Here is a 14,349-nt window from a genome sequence, read left to right as displayed (position 1 = left end):
AGAAGACCGAGAGGGGACATGATAACCATCTTCAAGAACTTGAAGGGCTGTCAGATAGAGGATGGTGCCGAGTTGCTTTCTGTTGCCCAAGAAGGTCGGACCAGAACCAATGGGTTGAAATTAAATCAAAAGGGTTTCCGCCTAGACATTAGGAAGAATTTTCTAACAGTCAGAGCGGTTCCTCAGTGGGACAGGCTTCCTCGGAAGGTGGTAAGCTCTCCTTCCCTGGAGGGTTTAAAAAAGAGGTTAGATGGCCATCTGTCAGCAATGCTGATTCTATGACCTCAAGCAGATGATGAGAGGGGGGGCATCTTGGCCATCTTCTGGGCATGAAGTAGGGGTCACTGGGTGTGTGGGGAGGAGGTAGTTGTGAATTTCCTGCATTGTACAGGGGGTTGGACTAGATGACCCTGGTGGTCCCTTCCAACTCTATGATTCTATACTTGCATCATTAGGGGGCTGGGACAAGATGGCACCGAAACAAGACGTACTTGCTACAGTGCAAGTTAAATTTGCTTGCATCATTGGTATAAATTGTGATCACATCCTTTGAGAGTGGGGAGGGTTTAACGCAGAGCATAGACAAGATCTCTAGTTACTGACCAGGGAGGCAGCGGCCTCGATCTGGCCTCCCCCTTCCCCAATACCTGGGCTGCAGCATCTCCAAGCTCTCACTGAACTGGTTACGCAGGAAGCAATTCAGGGCCTCTGTGCATTCGTCCAGATCGGCCTCCAGCAAGCTGCTGCGGAAACGGGAGGAGCACAAGAAGAGCAGAATGAGCATAACAACCAGGCAGGGCAGCAAGAGGGAAACTTGGTCAAAAGTGACCCCCACCCCGTCCAAAGAACCAAACCTGCTGGGCAGAGGGGTCTGGGAAGAAAGGTCAGAGCTTATGTCCCGACTTCCAAAGGCAACATTTAACAGCAGCAGCTTCAAACATCAATGAAAATAAACTATTGCGACTTCCTTAAACTGTACATCATTCCCGCTCAACTCTGACCATTAAGGACCTGCGGAAACGGATTGGGTTTAGAGGTTTACAAGTGGGGAACCTGCAAGGGCTTGTTGGGGGGGGTCTTATCTAACCCTACCCCACTATTTCTTCTTTTCCTTCCCTGGCAGTCCCTGTAGCCTCTCCCCTTTTCCTGCTTCCTTCTCTCCTTCCCACCCGCCAACCCGCCCGCCAACCTGTCCTCCCCCCATGTTCAGCTTCCCCTCCTTCCCTCCCCCGACAGCCTCTACTCAAGAAAACCACAACCCAGTTATGCAGTGGAGGATGCTGGGCCCATTGCACAGTGGGGAACCTGCAAAGGCATGTGGGGGGGCCACCTCATTCCCCTTGGTTTCCTCTTTACCTCCTCCTGGTATCGCCCATATCCTTCCCATTCCCTGCTTCTTTCTCTCCTTCCCAGCCTACCTTTTATTTGTAGTCGTCCCCAACCTTCGGCTGTATTTATTTTTATTTACTTCACTTATACCCTACTGTTCTCCACAATGGGTCCCGAAAGTAGCATACAGCATTCTCCTCTCCTCAATTTTGTCCTTACAACAACCTTGTGAGGTTGGTTAGGCCAAGAATGTGCAACCCTCCTAAAGTCTTGTCGAAGGCTTTCACGGTCAGAGTTCATTGCTTCTTGTAGGTTATCCGGGCTGTGTAACCGTGGTCTTGGTATTTCCTTTCCTGACGTTTCGCCAGCAGCTGTGGCAGGCATCTTCAGAGGAGTAACACTGAAGGACAGTGTCTCTCAGCATACAAACAGGGATAAAAGAACAAAACGCAGCATACAAACAAGGATAAAAGAACATGAAAGATACTGCAGACTTGGCCAACCTGAGAAATCAGCAGTGGCTGAACATGGACTGACCCAAACAGGACACAGGGTCTTATTTCAAGACACTGAAAGACTGGACAATTCTACCAACTATTTTGTCAGACTGCACAGAGAAGCCATTGAAATTCATAAACATCAGCACAACTTTAACAGAAGAGAGTTTAAGAATGAATAAGGCTTGGCTTCCTGTCCTGAAAACCTCCAGACTAACGAAGACTACAGTCCACAATAGCCCTGCAGATTAGCTTTGGATTTCACACATTAACAGATCCCTTCAGGATACAATGGTTCCACATTAACATACCACACCCTCATTAGCACATTATCTTGATACTTACAGGACAATGATTAGCACATTACCTTGATACTTTTTGCAGGACAATGATTCAGCTCAACCCAACCCCTTTCTGACTATATATTACTCTTCCTACACACTTGACACTGAGAGACACTGTCCTTCAGCATTACTCCTCTGAAGATGCCGGCCACAGCTGCTGGCGAAACGTCAGGAAAGAAAATACCAAGACCACGGTCACACAGCCCGGATAACCTACAAGAACCATCCTCCTAAAGTCACCAGGTGAAATTCCATGGCCAAGTGGGGATCAGAGCCAGGGTCTCCTAGATTCTAGTCTGAGACTCTAACAGCTACAAAGCAGTGGCTTTTGTTCAGCAGCTGCTGTTGAACAACAGCAAACAGCCAGGCCTGAGTCAGTTATGCAAGACACGTGGTATCAAGTCACCTAGTGGTTGCTGGTGGGCTTGGCCCCAATGTGTCCTCCCTCAGCCCTGGAAAGGGGCCTACCCCCTCCCCTTTACTGGCAGAAACCTAGGCTTAAAGGCTGACGGTACTGTTGTGGTTGCCTAGCACCAGCCACTGAGCACATTCATTTCTTAAAGCCACAGGTGCTGCTTCTACCATTTTGGGGATTAACCCCCCCACACATGTATTTTTTAACATTTCAGATTGTTCTGCAAACCAGGGGCTTTTTTCAAGTCTGAAGAAAGATCAATATTGTCCGTTCACAGCTAAAGTCACCGAATTTAAATATTCACATAGTTGGCCATGTTAAAAATTAGATGCACTGATGATGAATCGCAAGAGAAAGGAACTAGCAGGACAGAAATCTCTACGGGACCTTTAGTACAGAAGCTTAATACATAGATGGCAGAGTCTGGAGAGGATTCATAATGGATTTTCACTGTTCCACTGGAACAGAAGAATGCGGACACTAGTATGTAGCCCCAAACCTGCACCTTGAATTGGGCCAAGAAAGCAATCATACCAGTGAATCTTCTAGGGGATACAATGTGTGGGTGGGGTTTGTCATTTGGGAGTCCCTGGGCTTGGCTGGGAGCCAGACAGGAGCAAACTCAGAGAAGCCACGTGCCAACAAGATAGAGGCAACAGTGCCTGGTAGGTCAGGTAACCTGGGAAATAAGAACATCCATTACAGTTCAGGATTTAACTTCTATGGCTCCTTATACATCTCACGTTGTGATGCGCACAAATATTTTTTGTCGCTGTTGAACAGATAACCTTAAACGTGGTGCCTGACTCAAGATGAAGAAGAGTTGGTTTTTATATGCCGACTTTCTCTACCACTTAAAGGAAGAATCAAACCGGCTTACAAACCCCTTCCCTTCCTCTCCCCACAACAGACACCCTGTGAGGTAGGTGGGTCTGAGAGAGTGTGACTAGCCCAAGGTCACCCAGCTGGCTTCATGTGTAGGAGTGGGGAAACAAATCCAGTTCACCAGATTAGCCTCCGTTGCTCATGTGGAGGAGTGGGGGAATCAAACCGGGTTCTCCAGATCAGAGTCTACCACTCCAAACCACCACTCTTAACCACTACGCCACGCTGGCTCCCATTCCAACAGGAAGACATGAAAGACTCCATCTTTATCTTGCTACAGAATGGGGGCACAAATGACAGCTGCCAGTACCCGGGCATTTTCTCCGGTGCCTCCCTCCTGGGTTGGCCTGCACGAGGAGGTCAGGAAAACTCCCATGTTTTCCCATCATTCTGGAGAATGCATAAAACAGAATTGTTCAAGAGGACATTTTTTTATAACAAGGTATAAGGTGGTGAAATTTAGGCTGTTTTCACTGCTTTCTTCCCTGTAGGTATCACATGGTGTTTATCACATTGCTTCCCAGTTTTGCAATTCAACTCTGGTATGTTATTTGCACCACTACACCACTTTAACACATTTTAGTATCCTTTAACTTTGTAACCCAGTTTTATTTGCTGTGGGTTGCATGCCTTATATTGCTCTTACTGCATTATATTTAGTGGTGTAATCTGCACAGAGTCTTATTGGTGGAGGAGGAGTTGGTTTTTATATGCCGACTTTCTCTACCACTTAAGGGAGTCTCAAAGAGGCTTACAATCACCTTCCCTTCCCCTCCCCACAACAGACACCCTGCGAGGTGAGTGAGGCTGAGAGACCTGTGACTAGCCCAGCTGGCTTTGTGTGTAGGAGTGGGGAAACAAATACACTTCACCAGATCAGCCTCTGCCGCTCATGTGGAGGAGTGGGGAACCAAACCCGGTTCTCCAGATCAGACTCCACCGCTCCAAACCACCGCTCCTAACCACCACACCGGCTCTTGGTTGGGAGACCACCAAGGAAGTCCAGGGTTGCTACGCAGAGGCAGGCGATGGCTAACCGCCTCTGTTCATCTCTCTCTTTGACTTGGATATATCATCTGCCCCATATATCGTCAGATCTTGGAAGCTAAGTAGGATCACAACTGGTTAGTATTTGGAAGGGAAACCCCCAAGGAAGTCCAGGATCGCTACGCAGAGGCAGGCAATGGCTAACCACCTCTGTTCATCTCTCGCTTTGACCTGGATGGCCTCAGGCTACCCGATATATCATCAAATCTTGGAATCTAAGCAGGGTCAGCCCTGGTTAGTACTTGGATGGGAGACCACCAAGGAAGTCCAGGATCACTACGCAGAGGCAAGCAACGGCAACTGCCTCTGTTTGTCTCTTGCCTTGAAAACTCTACGGGGTCACGAGTCAGCTGTGACCTGGTGCTACTCACAGCTATGTTTGAACTCAGTCCCTCAGGGCTAGTCACACCGATCAATGCTTTTCTATTTACCTAAGTCTGAATTCCTCCCCAGGATCCTCTCCCCCACTCCCAGGGAAACGCCCCGGGGCTTACGGCTTCCTCTTCTTCCTGCTGAAGACCAAGGGAGGGCCCTGCCTCTCTGTTTGTCAAAGTAACCTGCTGGCTACCTGGCATACTTTCTCTGCTCTGCTCCTCCAGCCAGCGCTGAGTTCCTGAGTAGGAACGCTAAGCAAACACTGACTTGGCAAGGTCCCTGCCAGCATATCCACCCCGCCTTGTCCAAACAGGGCCGGAACCAGATAATGTTGTCTTCTCTCTCCCTCTCTCTCTGACTTTCCAGATGGACAATTGGGTGGCGGCTAGAGCAGGCAAGTCAGGAGCAGGACAGGGCAGCACATCTTCTCAATGTATCAAGTCCTGAGTCCAACTTCTACCTCCACCTTCAACCAAAAGTGGTTGAAACACACGGACATGAAGCTGCCTTCTACTGAATCAGACCCTCGGTCCGTCAAAGTCAGTATTGTCTACTCAGACCGGCAGTGGCTCTCCAGGGTCTCAGGCAGAGGCCTTTCACCTCACCTACTTGCCTAGTCCCTTTAACTGGAGATGCCGAGGACTGAACCTAGGACCTTCTGCATGCCAAGCAGAGCCTCTACTACTGAGCCATGCCCCTCACCCCATACACCCATGAAGCTGCCTTATATTGAATCAGACCATCAATCCATCATGATCAGTACTGTCTACTCAGACCGGCAGCAACTCTCCAGGCCAGGGTCTCAGGCTGAGGTCTTTCACATCACCTACTCGCCTGGTCCCTTTAACTGGAGATGCTGGGGATTGAACCTGGGTCCTTCGGCGTGCCAAGCAGATGCTCTACCGCTGAGCCACAGCACACACACACACACCCTAGTCTGGAATGGAAGAGCTGGGCTCTCTGCTTCATCGCAGAGGATGCAAGAACCAGGTCTCTTGCCCTGCCCAGAGGAGGGACTTGAGGTGCTTCTGTGGGGCTGGGCGAACTCTGGTTTTGCCTTCAGAGAAGGCCGCTCCTAGAGATGTAGAGAGGGGCAGCCCAGTCTTTGGCTGGGCAGGCCAGGGTGTCAGCTGCCCACCCTCTGGGGAAGGGGGTGTCCGGAAACTTCTGGTCTCCCCAGTAGGTGGTGGGAAAGACCCCCGCCTGAGACCCTGGAGAGCCGCTGCCGGTCTGAGTGGACGAGACTGCCTTGGATGGACCACGGGGGGCCTGGCTGGGCGAAGGCAGCTCCATGCCTTCCTGTGTTCCCCTCCAAAGCCACGCAGCGCCCGCCCGCCCGGGCAGAGTTCGCCGCCAGGCTCCAGCCCCGCAATTCCAGCGCGGCCTCTTGGCTTCGGACGCCTTGGGAGGGTCCCGCTGCAGCCCTGAAGCCCCCCAGAGAGCGAGCGAGCGCGCCGCAGGGGCTGCCCGCCGCGTCCGAGCCGGAAGGGCCCCGCCGAGGCCATCTAGCCCAACCCCGCTGGCCCCGAGAAGCGGGCGGGCGGCCGCCCCGTCGGGCCCCTCCCGCCCCGAGCTCTGCGGGGGTCCCGCGCCTCCCTGCGGCGCCTTTGGGGGCGGCCCGGCCCCCCTGCCCCGCGGGGGCTCGCCTTACCTGCTGCTGGGGCTGCTGCTGCTGGCCATGCTGGCGGCGGCTGGCTGGCGAGCAGAGGCGGCGGCGGGGCGGGCGAGGCGGGACTCCGCCCCGCGGCGCAGGTGGCTCCGGCGGCCGCCTCCACCTGGGCTGGCCGGGGCGCGAGCGGGCGAGCGCGGGAGCGCGGGCCGGCCGCCGGCTCCAGCTGCCCCTCGGGGCCCGAGCCGCCCGGCGGCCCTGCAAGGCAGGCAGGCTGCATGCCGTCATAAAGCTGCCCAGGGGGGATGCCGGCCCGGGGCAGCCCCGGCCTTTGGGGGGCTGGCGGGTGGGGTTACGACGCCCCAAAGGGAGGGGCCGTGGCTCAGCCGCTGCCTGGCATGCAGAAGGCCCCAGGGTCCAATCCCCGGCAGCATCTCCACTTCAAGGGACCGGGCAAGTAGGGGATGGGAAAGACCTCCGCCTGAGACCCTGGAAAGCCGCTGCCGGTCTGAGTAGACAATACTGATCTTGATGGGCCGAGGGTCTGATTCAGCATAAGGCAGCTTCATGTGTTCATGTGTCCATTCTTTGGGCCGTGGCTCAGTGGTAGAGCATCTCTTCGGCATTCAGAAGGTCCCAGGTTCCATCCCCGGCATTTCCAAATAAGAAATGATCGAGAATAGGCATGCGTGGCGGAACAAAGCACGGCTGGCTGGCCTTTCACAACCCAGCACCTTTTACCAGCAACTTCGGGAGGATCCCTGGCTCAGCAGCAGAGCCTTTGCTTGGCATGCAGAAGGTCCAGGTTGGATCCATGGCATCTCCAGTTGAAAGGACCAGGAAGTACATGATGTGAAAGACCTCTGCCTGAGACCCTGGAGAGCTCCTGCCAGCCTCAGTAGACAGTACTGACTGATGGACCAATCAAGGCAGATTCATTGTTCACCTCCCTTCTGAGTCTGGCAATGTCTGACAGACTAGAGTCTGGCAGACTAGAGAAAGCAGCTCACCTGGAACAAATAGCAGCTTTGGGTGGTGGGCTCTATGGGATTAAACACCCCACCGACGTCCTCCCCTCTCCAAGCCTCGCCAACCATGCCCGAATCTCCACAAATTTCCCAGCCCGGAGTTGGCATCCCTACATATATAAGCCTGATCTCCAAGCAGTTATGAGCTTCAGAAGCTGCAAAGTTCCCAGGTGAGCATGATGGGAAAAAAATAGGGCTTTGATTCATTTATCAGCCAAGAAGAACAAGGTGAATTTTTTCTCTCTCTCTCATTGGTCTATTCTACACTGAAAGTAGCCCAACCTGATTTCCGGGGAAAGCCAGAGTGTTGCAGCGTGAGCAGGTGGTATGGGGAAGTCCGCAGGGAAAGGGCTGGTTTGAGAATCCTTTAAGAATTGCCGCTGTTGGCTCTGGGACATCAAGTGGTTGTAACTTACTTGACCTTCTGGGTAGAGCCGAGCCAAACAGCCCTAGAACTCCAGCGGTGCCAGAGGCAGAAGAAGAAGAGTTGGTTTTTTATATATGCCGACTTTCTCTACCACTTTAGGGAGAATCAAACCGGCTTACAATCACTTTCCCTTCCCCTCCCCACAACAGAAACCCTGTGAGGTAGGTGAGGCTGAGAGAGCTGTGACTAGTCCAAAGTCACCCAGCTGGCTTCGTGTGGAGGAGTGAGGAAACAAATCCAGTTCACCAGATTAGCCACTCATGTGGAGGAGTGGGGAATCAAACCCGGCTCTCGAGTCCACTGCTCCAAACCGCCGCTCTTAACCACTACACCACTCTGGCTCTGAATCAAATGTGAATGTTAAATCCACAAAAGCCACAGACAGATATTTGGTGGGACCCTTGGTACATTGTGCGGCTAGGTGGTAAAAGGGTCAATGGTACAGCACCCTGTTCTAAAGCCTGCTGGCTCTAGCTGGACGCCTCGATTGGGGGTTTGCCAGTCCTCCCGCTTACTGAGAAGATATTTACTGAGCAATCTGGAAGCTATACCCAGCAGGCTTAGTGGGGCGATAGTTGCCAGGAACTGTTTACTACCCCCTTTTGAATATAGGTACTACAATGCTTTGTTTACACCTGAAGAGGAAAACGCCAGTCAAGTTAATCTGAATAAACAACTTGCCCGAAATTGGAGCCCACCAATTGGGGAAAAGCTTCAAACGGCTCTGGAGGGATCAATTCCTCCCCACGCTTGCCAAATAAGAGGGGGGAAACAAGCCCCTTAATCTCTGCAGTTGAAACAGGGATAGATAAATCAGAAAAGGGAACCTGCCCAAACTCCCCATATTCCAAGGCCCTGGAGATCTTGCTGAAATAAGTATGCCACTCTTTAGCCAAGTTCTGGGCTTACCATAGAGATGAAACTTCCCCCAGAACCAAGAATCTTTCCTCTCAAGGACAGACCAACCACACTGAAAATGAAAGTAAACTTAATAAGAAAATGAAAAGTGCACATGTAACATACAGACTGAGCAAGGGTGGAAGAAAAGGTGATAATGTGCAATCCAGGGGACCCCCACATAGCGCCCACCCACACGTTTCTGGGCACCCACCAAGTATTTGTAGAAAGTAGGTGGGGCCAGGTGGGGTTTTTGGCCAGCAAGACTTCTGATTGACCATTGGAGATTTGATTGGCTCTGCAGGTTTTTTAAAATGTTGCTTTGGCAGCAGCTGCCACCACAACACAAGGGTCTTCACTGTGTGAGTAAAGGTAAACTGCGGCAGCGATTTTGTGGCAGCGATTTTGTGGCCTGTGCCCACCATGATGTGTCAGAGCACCAAATGTGCCCGCAGGCTTGAAAAGGTTGGGCACACCTGCTCTATTCCTATCCCTACCAATGGCAATTAGATAGAGGCTATTAATTCATAAAGTTGCAAACATTTACAAAATAGTGTAATGGTCGCACATGACAACAAACATGTTTCTAACTGAGCGGTTCCTCAGTGGAACAGGCTTCCTCGGCAGGTGGTGAGCTCTCCTTCCCTGGAGGTTTTGAAGCAGAGGCTAGATGGCCATCTGTCAGCAATGCTGATTCTATGACCTTAGGCAGATCATGAGAGGGAGGGCACCTTGGCCATCTTCTGGGTTTGGGGTAGGGGGTCACTGGGTGTGTATAGGGGGAGGTAGTTGTGAATTTCCTGCATCGTACAGGGGGTTGGACTAGATGACCCTGGTGGTCCCTTCCAACTCTATATTATGGAATATTTTTCTCTTAGCAAATGTAAATGTCCTTGCATGTTATCCTACTGTTGATCTGCCAACATCAAAGGAACCAAGAGATGTCAATAAACATAAATGTCCAAATATCAGGCAAACATTTCATAATGCAAATCTTAATTTTTCTTTAGTTTCTTTAAAAAAAAAAACCTCAAGTGAAGGGACTGAAAAATGACGAATGTTTAAAAATGACTAACATTTACAATATTTTAAACGTTCGTTGCATTTCTGTTTTGGCATGCTCACTGTTTACGACTTCCGTACTCCAGTGCAGAATCAACTGAATCACAAATCCCAAGGATTCTGTACGGAACTGAACCTACAACACAATTTTCAAGCAGGCAGGCCGGTTTTGGCATCGCTGCTGCTGCAAGGCCGTGTTGTACCAAACGCTGGAGTACGTTTCAAGCTGCCGTCTCTAAGTTTCCATCCAGGTAAAGCAGAAAGCTTTCAGTGACCAGCTCTCACTAATTCCCCGAGTCTGAAAAATGACAACCAGCCAGTTGTTTTTAAACACGCGCAAGAGAACACGCACAGCCCTTTGCTCTGAAACAAAGCTAGCCCCATCTGGCGGGAACAGGTGGTGAGGGTCCCAGCTCAGAGAAATGGGATTCCCATAGTAATATCGCTCTCTGCATTAAAGAGGGGCGCTACACGTAAACCCCAGCATTTGGAATGAGGTGAGACACTGAAGAGGGCTCCCTCGAGCAATGGCAGTGAAGCAGTTTGCAGACTCCTGCCGAGGCCTTTCCCCTCTCACGGGGTGGGGGGGGGATCTGGCCCTTTTATCCACACAGCAGCAAGCCAGCCTCCATCACCAGCTGCGCTGCAAGAGGCGGTTCCTTAGCAACCCACCAACCAAGCCTTTGTGACGAGTGTTCCAGGCGCGTGCCTCCGGCCATCAATAAGAACATAAGAAAGGCCCTGCTGGATCAGACCCAGGCCCATCAAGTCCAGCCGTCTGTTCACACGGGCCAACCAGGGGCCTCCAGGAAGCCCCCAAACCAGACAACTGCAGCAGCATTATCCATCCTGGAGGAAGCCGTGCCACTGCGTAGGGTTGCCATCTCTGGGTAGAGAAATCCCTGGAGACATGGGGGTGGAGATTCGGGAGGGCTTCGTTTGGAGGGGCAGTTCAGCAGGGATGTGATGCCAGAGAGTCAACCATTTCCTCCAGGGATCTCTGTAATCTGGACATCAGTAATAATTCCAGGCCGCCCTTGGAGGTTGGCAACCCTATGTGCTTGGGAAAATCTGTCTCCACTTGGCTGACCAACAGATAGAGTTGCCAACTACCTGAAGGAAAATATCCTGTCATGTAAAGCATTTAAGCACATTATTCTGGAAGCAACAAGGGTCTCACATGAACACATTGAAGCTACCTCCTACTGAATCAGACCCCCTGGGTCCATCAAAGTCAGTATTGTCTGCTCAGACTGGCAGCGGCTCTCCAGGGGTCTCAGGCTGAGGTCTTTCACATCACCTACTTGCCTGGTTCCTTTAACTCAGGGGTGAGAAACCTTTTTTTTTGCCAAAGGCCACTTGGATATTTATAACATCATTCGTGGGCCATCAAAATTATGAAATTAAAATTAGCCGACCAAGGCTCAAGCAGGCAGCTGCCCCAGATGAATCCCCCCTCGCGTGGGCAAGCAGGCAGGCATCCAACTAGTAGTGCACTCGCCCACCTGGTGGCACAGGATGGTCTGTTGCACCAGTCAGGCGAAGCTGTCCAGCCGCACTCCGGAGTTGCTCCTGCTCCACATGGTCGGGGCCGGATTCTACAGCTGGCTCCTACTACCTCCGCCTGCAGGGATGAAATGAGGACACACTGGCTAAGAAGTCCCCCCCACACACACACACACGCATTCTGGCCCTGCCTCCTTGAACCCCTCCATTGTCGCTACTTCCGCTCCCAGCCCTCTTGTAGAACAAAGGGAATATGTTTCTCCACGGCCCAGGTGGGAAAGGGTTAACAGTTTCTTGGGCGGTCCTAGCAGCTCCATAGCTAACGACTCTTCTGCAAGGGGGGAAACAGGTTCCTTTTCTTGGCAAAACAAACTCACATCTGCCTTGAATAGTGGCTATTCTTGTCTGCGGGAGGGGGCGGATCACCAGTCTTAGATCCTTCTGAGCTAGAGATCTGCCAGGACCCACGAAGGACCTGACCAAATGATTTCATGGGCCTTAAACAGCCCCCAGGCCTGACGTTCCCCACCCTTGCTTTAACTGGAGATGCTGTGGATTGAACCTGGGACCTTCTGCACGCCAAGCAGATGCTCTACCACTGAGCCACAGCCCCTCCCTAAAGGAAGCCTTAAATCAGACCATCGGTCCATCAAAGTCAGTATTGTCTACTCAGACCGGCAGTGGCTCTCCAGGGTCTCAGGCAGAGGTCTTTCACATCACCTACTTGCCTAGTTCCTTGAACTGGAGATGCCACTGGAGATTGAACCTGGGACCGTCTGCATGCCAAGCAGATGCTCTACCACCGAGCCATGGCCCTTCCCCAAAATATTTTCTCCTGAGTCAATAGAGAATACACATGAAGCTGCCCTATACTGAACCCTTGGTCCACCAAAGTCAGTATTGTCTTCTCAGACTGGCAGTGGCTCTCCAGGGTCTGAGGCAGAGGCCTTTCACATCACCTACTTGCCTGGTCCCTTTAACTGGAGATGCTGCCAGGGATTGAACCTGGGACCTTCTGCATGCCAAGCAGAGGCTCTACCACTGAGCCACAGCCCCTCCCCATCTCTTCTGGTAAAGGACACCCATTCTGCTGACACTCTCTGCTTCTGGCATCTTAGGCTGGGTTTCGGGGCTCCTAAGCTGTAAGGTGGGAGTGCACCTGTGTCAGCCAAGCGGACCGATGATGCACACAGAGGCTGGAGGATCCAGCCACCTTGTGGTCTGCTTGAGAGCACTCATCTACGCCCACAGCCCACGTGCAGCCCTGTCCACCCTCTGCACACACCAGTTAGGCAGCAGAAACATAGACACACATAGCAGTGCTGCATCCAATTAACTGTCGCGCTTTGTTGACGTTGGCTGGGGGACTTTTGCAGAATTCTGAGCTGAGCAGGAAGAACATGACGGACGGATGACGCAGACAATGGAAGAATGGAGAGGCTCCCTTTTGAACACCAGGAAACACTCAGACGGAGGAGTTGGTTTTTATATGCCGACTTTCTCTACCATTTAAGGGAGACTCACCTTAAGGGCTTACAATCACCTTGCCTTCCCCTCCCCACAACAGACACCCTGTGAGGTAGGTGGGGCTGAGAGATGTGACTAGCCCAAGGTCATCCAGCTGGCTTCGTGTGTAGGAGTGGGGAAACAAATCTAGTTCACCAGATTAGCCTCCGCAGCACATGTGAAGGAGTTGGGAATCAAACCAGGTTCTCCAGATCAGACTCCACCGCTCTAAACCACCGTACCACACTGGCTCCAGATCAGACTCCACCGCTCCAAACCACCGCTCTTAACCACTACACCACGCTGGCTTTACAGCCTTGAGAACTAGAAACTTTATCCTAAAACAAAAGCAGCGACTCTCACAAATTAAAAGGCATGCATCTTTCTCCTGCAAACAATTATTTCTGTGGGATTTCCTTTCTTTCACTGAAGCACCAGCGGTTGTCAGTCTTGGACTATCCTGCAGTTCCCTCTATGGTAAAGCTACTGGGCTAGGGTGTGTTAAGTCTTGAAAACAGAATCCAGCCACTGGGAAAATAATGAGAGGCCTGATGCAGAAGAGAACAGATGGCAGGAGGGGAAAAGGAAGCTGCTGCCGCTAAGCATTCATCTCAAATAATTAGCCAATTTGGGGAGAAGCAGCCAAAACCCAGCTGATACCGATGTGTTTCCAGCGCTTCTCTCTCTCTCACACACACACAAGGAAGCACTGCACTGAAATGGGCAAGTTGGACCTCAATTGCTACTCAAAGGACACCTGCCATCAATCACCATCTTGCTTGGAGGGGTCAGAACCTCCCCCCCCCCAGCTGAGAATCCAGCTCTCGCCAAATTTCTCTGGACACCGAGCGCATCCGCTTCAGGCAGCCGCCCAGCCCTGCACATGGTACGCAGGAAGGGCCGGCCAGGAAGTGTGGGGGGGCGGTGGTCCACAGTCCAACAGGGCAGTCCCGGCATCACTGAGCAAAGGCCCAGCGGGTCATGGGGTGGCAGATGACTGAGCGCCTGGCATCGCCAAGGGAGGCTTCGGCGCTGGGCTGGTTCTGCAGAACTGGAAGCACGAGCGTGCGCGTCACTTCTGACCCCAAGCAGGCACTAGCAGTGGCTCTGGGAGCCCCCTCCTCAACCCTGGCCCCAAAGGGCTTAGAACATGGGTGCTAAACAAGAGGGTAATTCCTCCCTGGGGGGGAATTTTAGGGTTGGGGGGGGGATTGGGACCATTATTCAGCAAAATGTGATGTCCTGTAGATTATGTACAATCTGCAAAATTGTGGGTTTTTTTTGTTTTTTTTTTAGTTAAGACTGTTTTGGGAAGGGGGGTTATATTCTGAACAATGGTGGAAGGGGGGAATGGAGCAGAAAAGGTTGAGAACCACTGGTTAGAGGGGTATCTCAGCCCTGCACTGGCGTATCCCAGAAATA

The 14,349-nt window shown here is 51.9% G+C and overlaps 1 protein-coding gene across 1 annotated transcript in view; it reads right to left on the bottom strand.

The window, feature by feature from the left end:
• Positions 1-14,349, bottom strand: part of LOC130478459 (tetratricopeptide repeat protein 39A-like) — a 41,902-nt gene that overhangs the window by 26,243 nt on the left and 1,310 nt on the right. Inside the window, exons 2-3 of the mRNA XM_056850673.1 lie at positions 6,544-6,759; positions 648-743 (exon numbers count right to left, since the gene is read on the bottom strand). Of these exons, the coding sequence (XP_056706651.1) occupies positions 648-743; positions 6,544-6,759 (312 nt within the window). The remainder of the gene's footprint in view (positions 1-647; positions 744-6,543; positions 6,760-14,349) is intronic.

Source organism: Euleptes europaea, chromosome 1 (assembly GCF_029931775.1).
Source record: "Euleptes europaea isolate rEulEur1 chromosome 1, rEulEur1.hap1, whole genome shotgun sequence".
Taxonomy (NCBI): domain Eukaryota; kingdom Metazoa; phylum Chordata; class Lepidosauria; order Squamata; family Sphaerodactylidae; genus Euleptes; species Euleptes europaea.
Note: the sequence above shows the minus strand (reverse complement) of the source record. Positions and strands in the feature narration are given on the sequence as shown.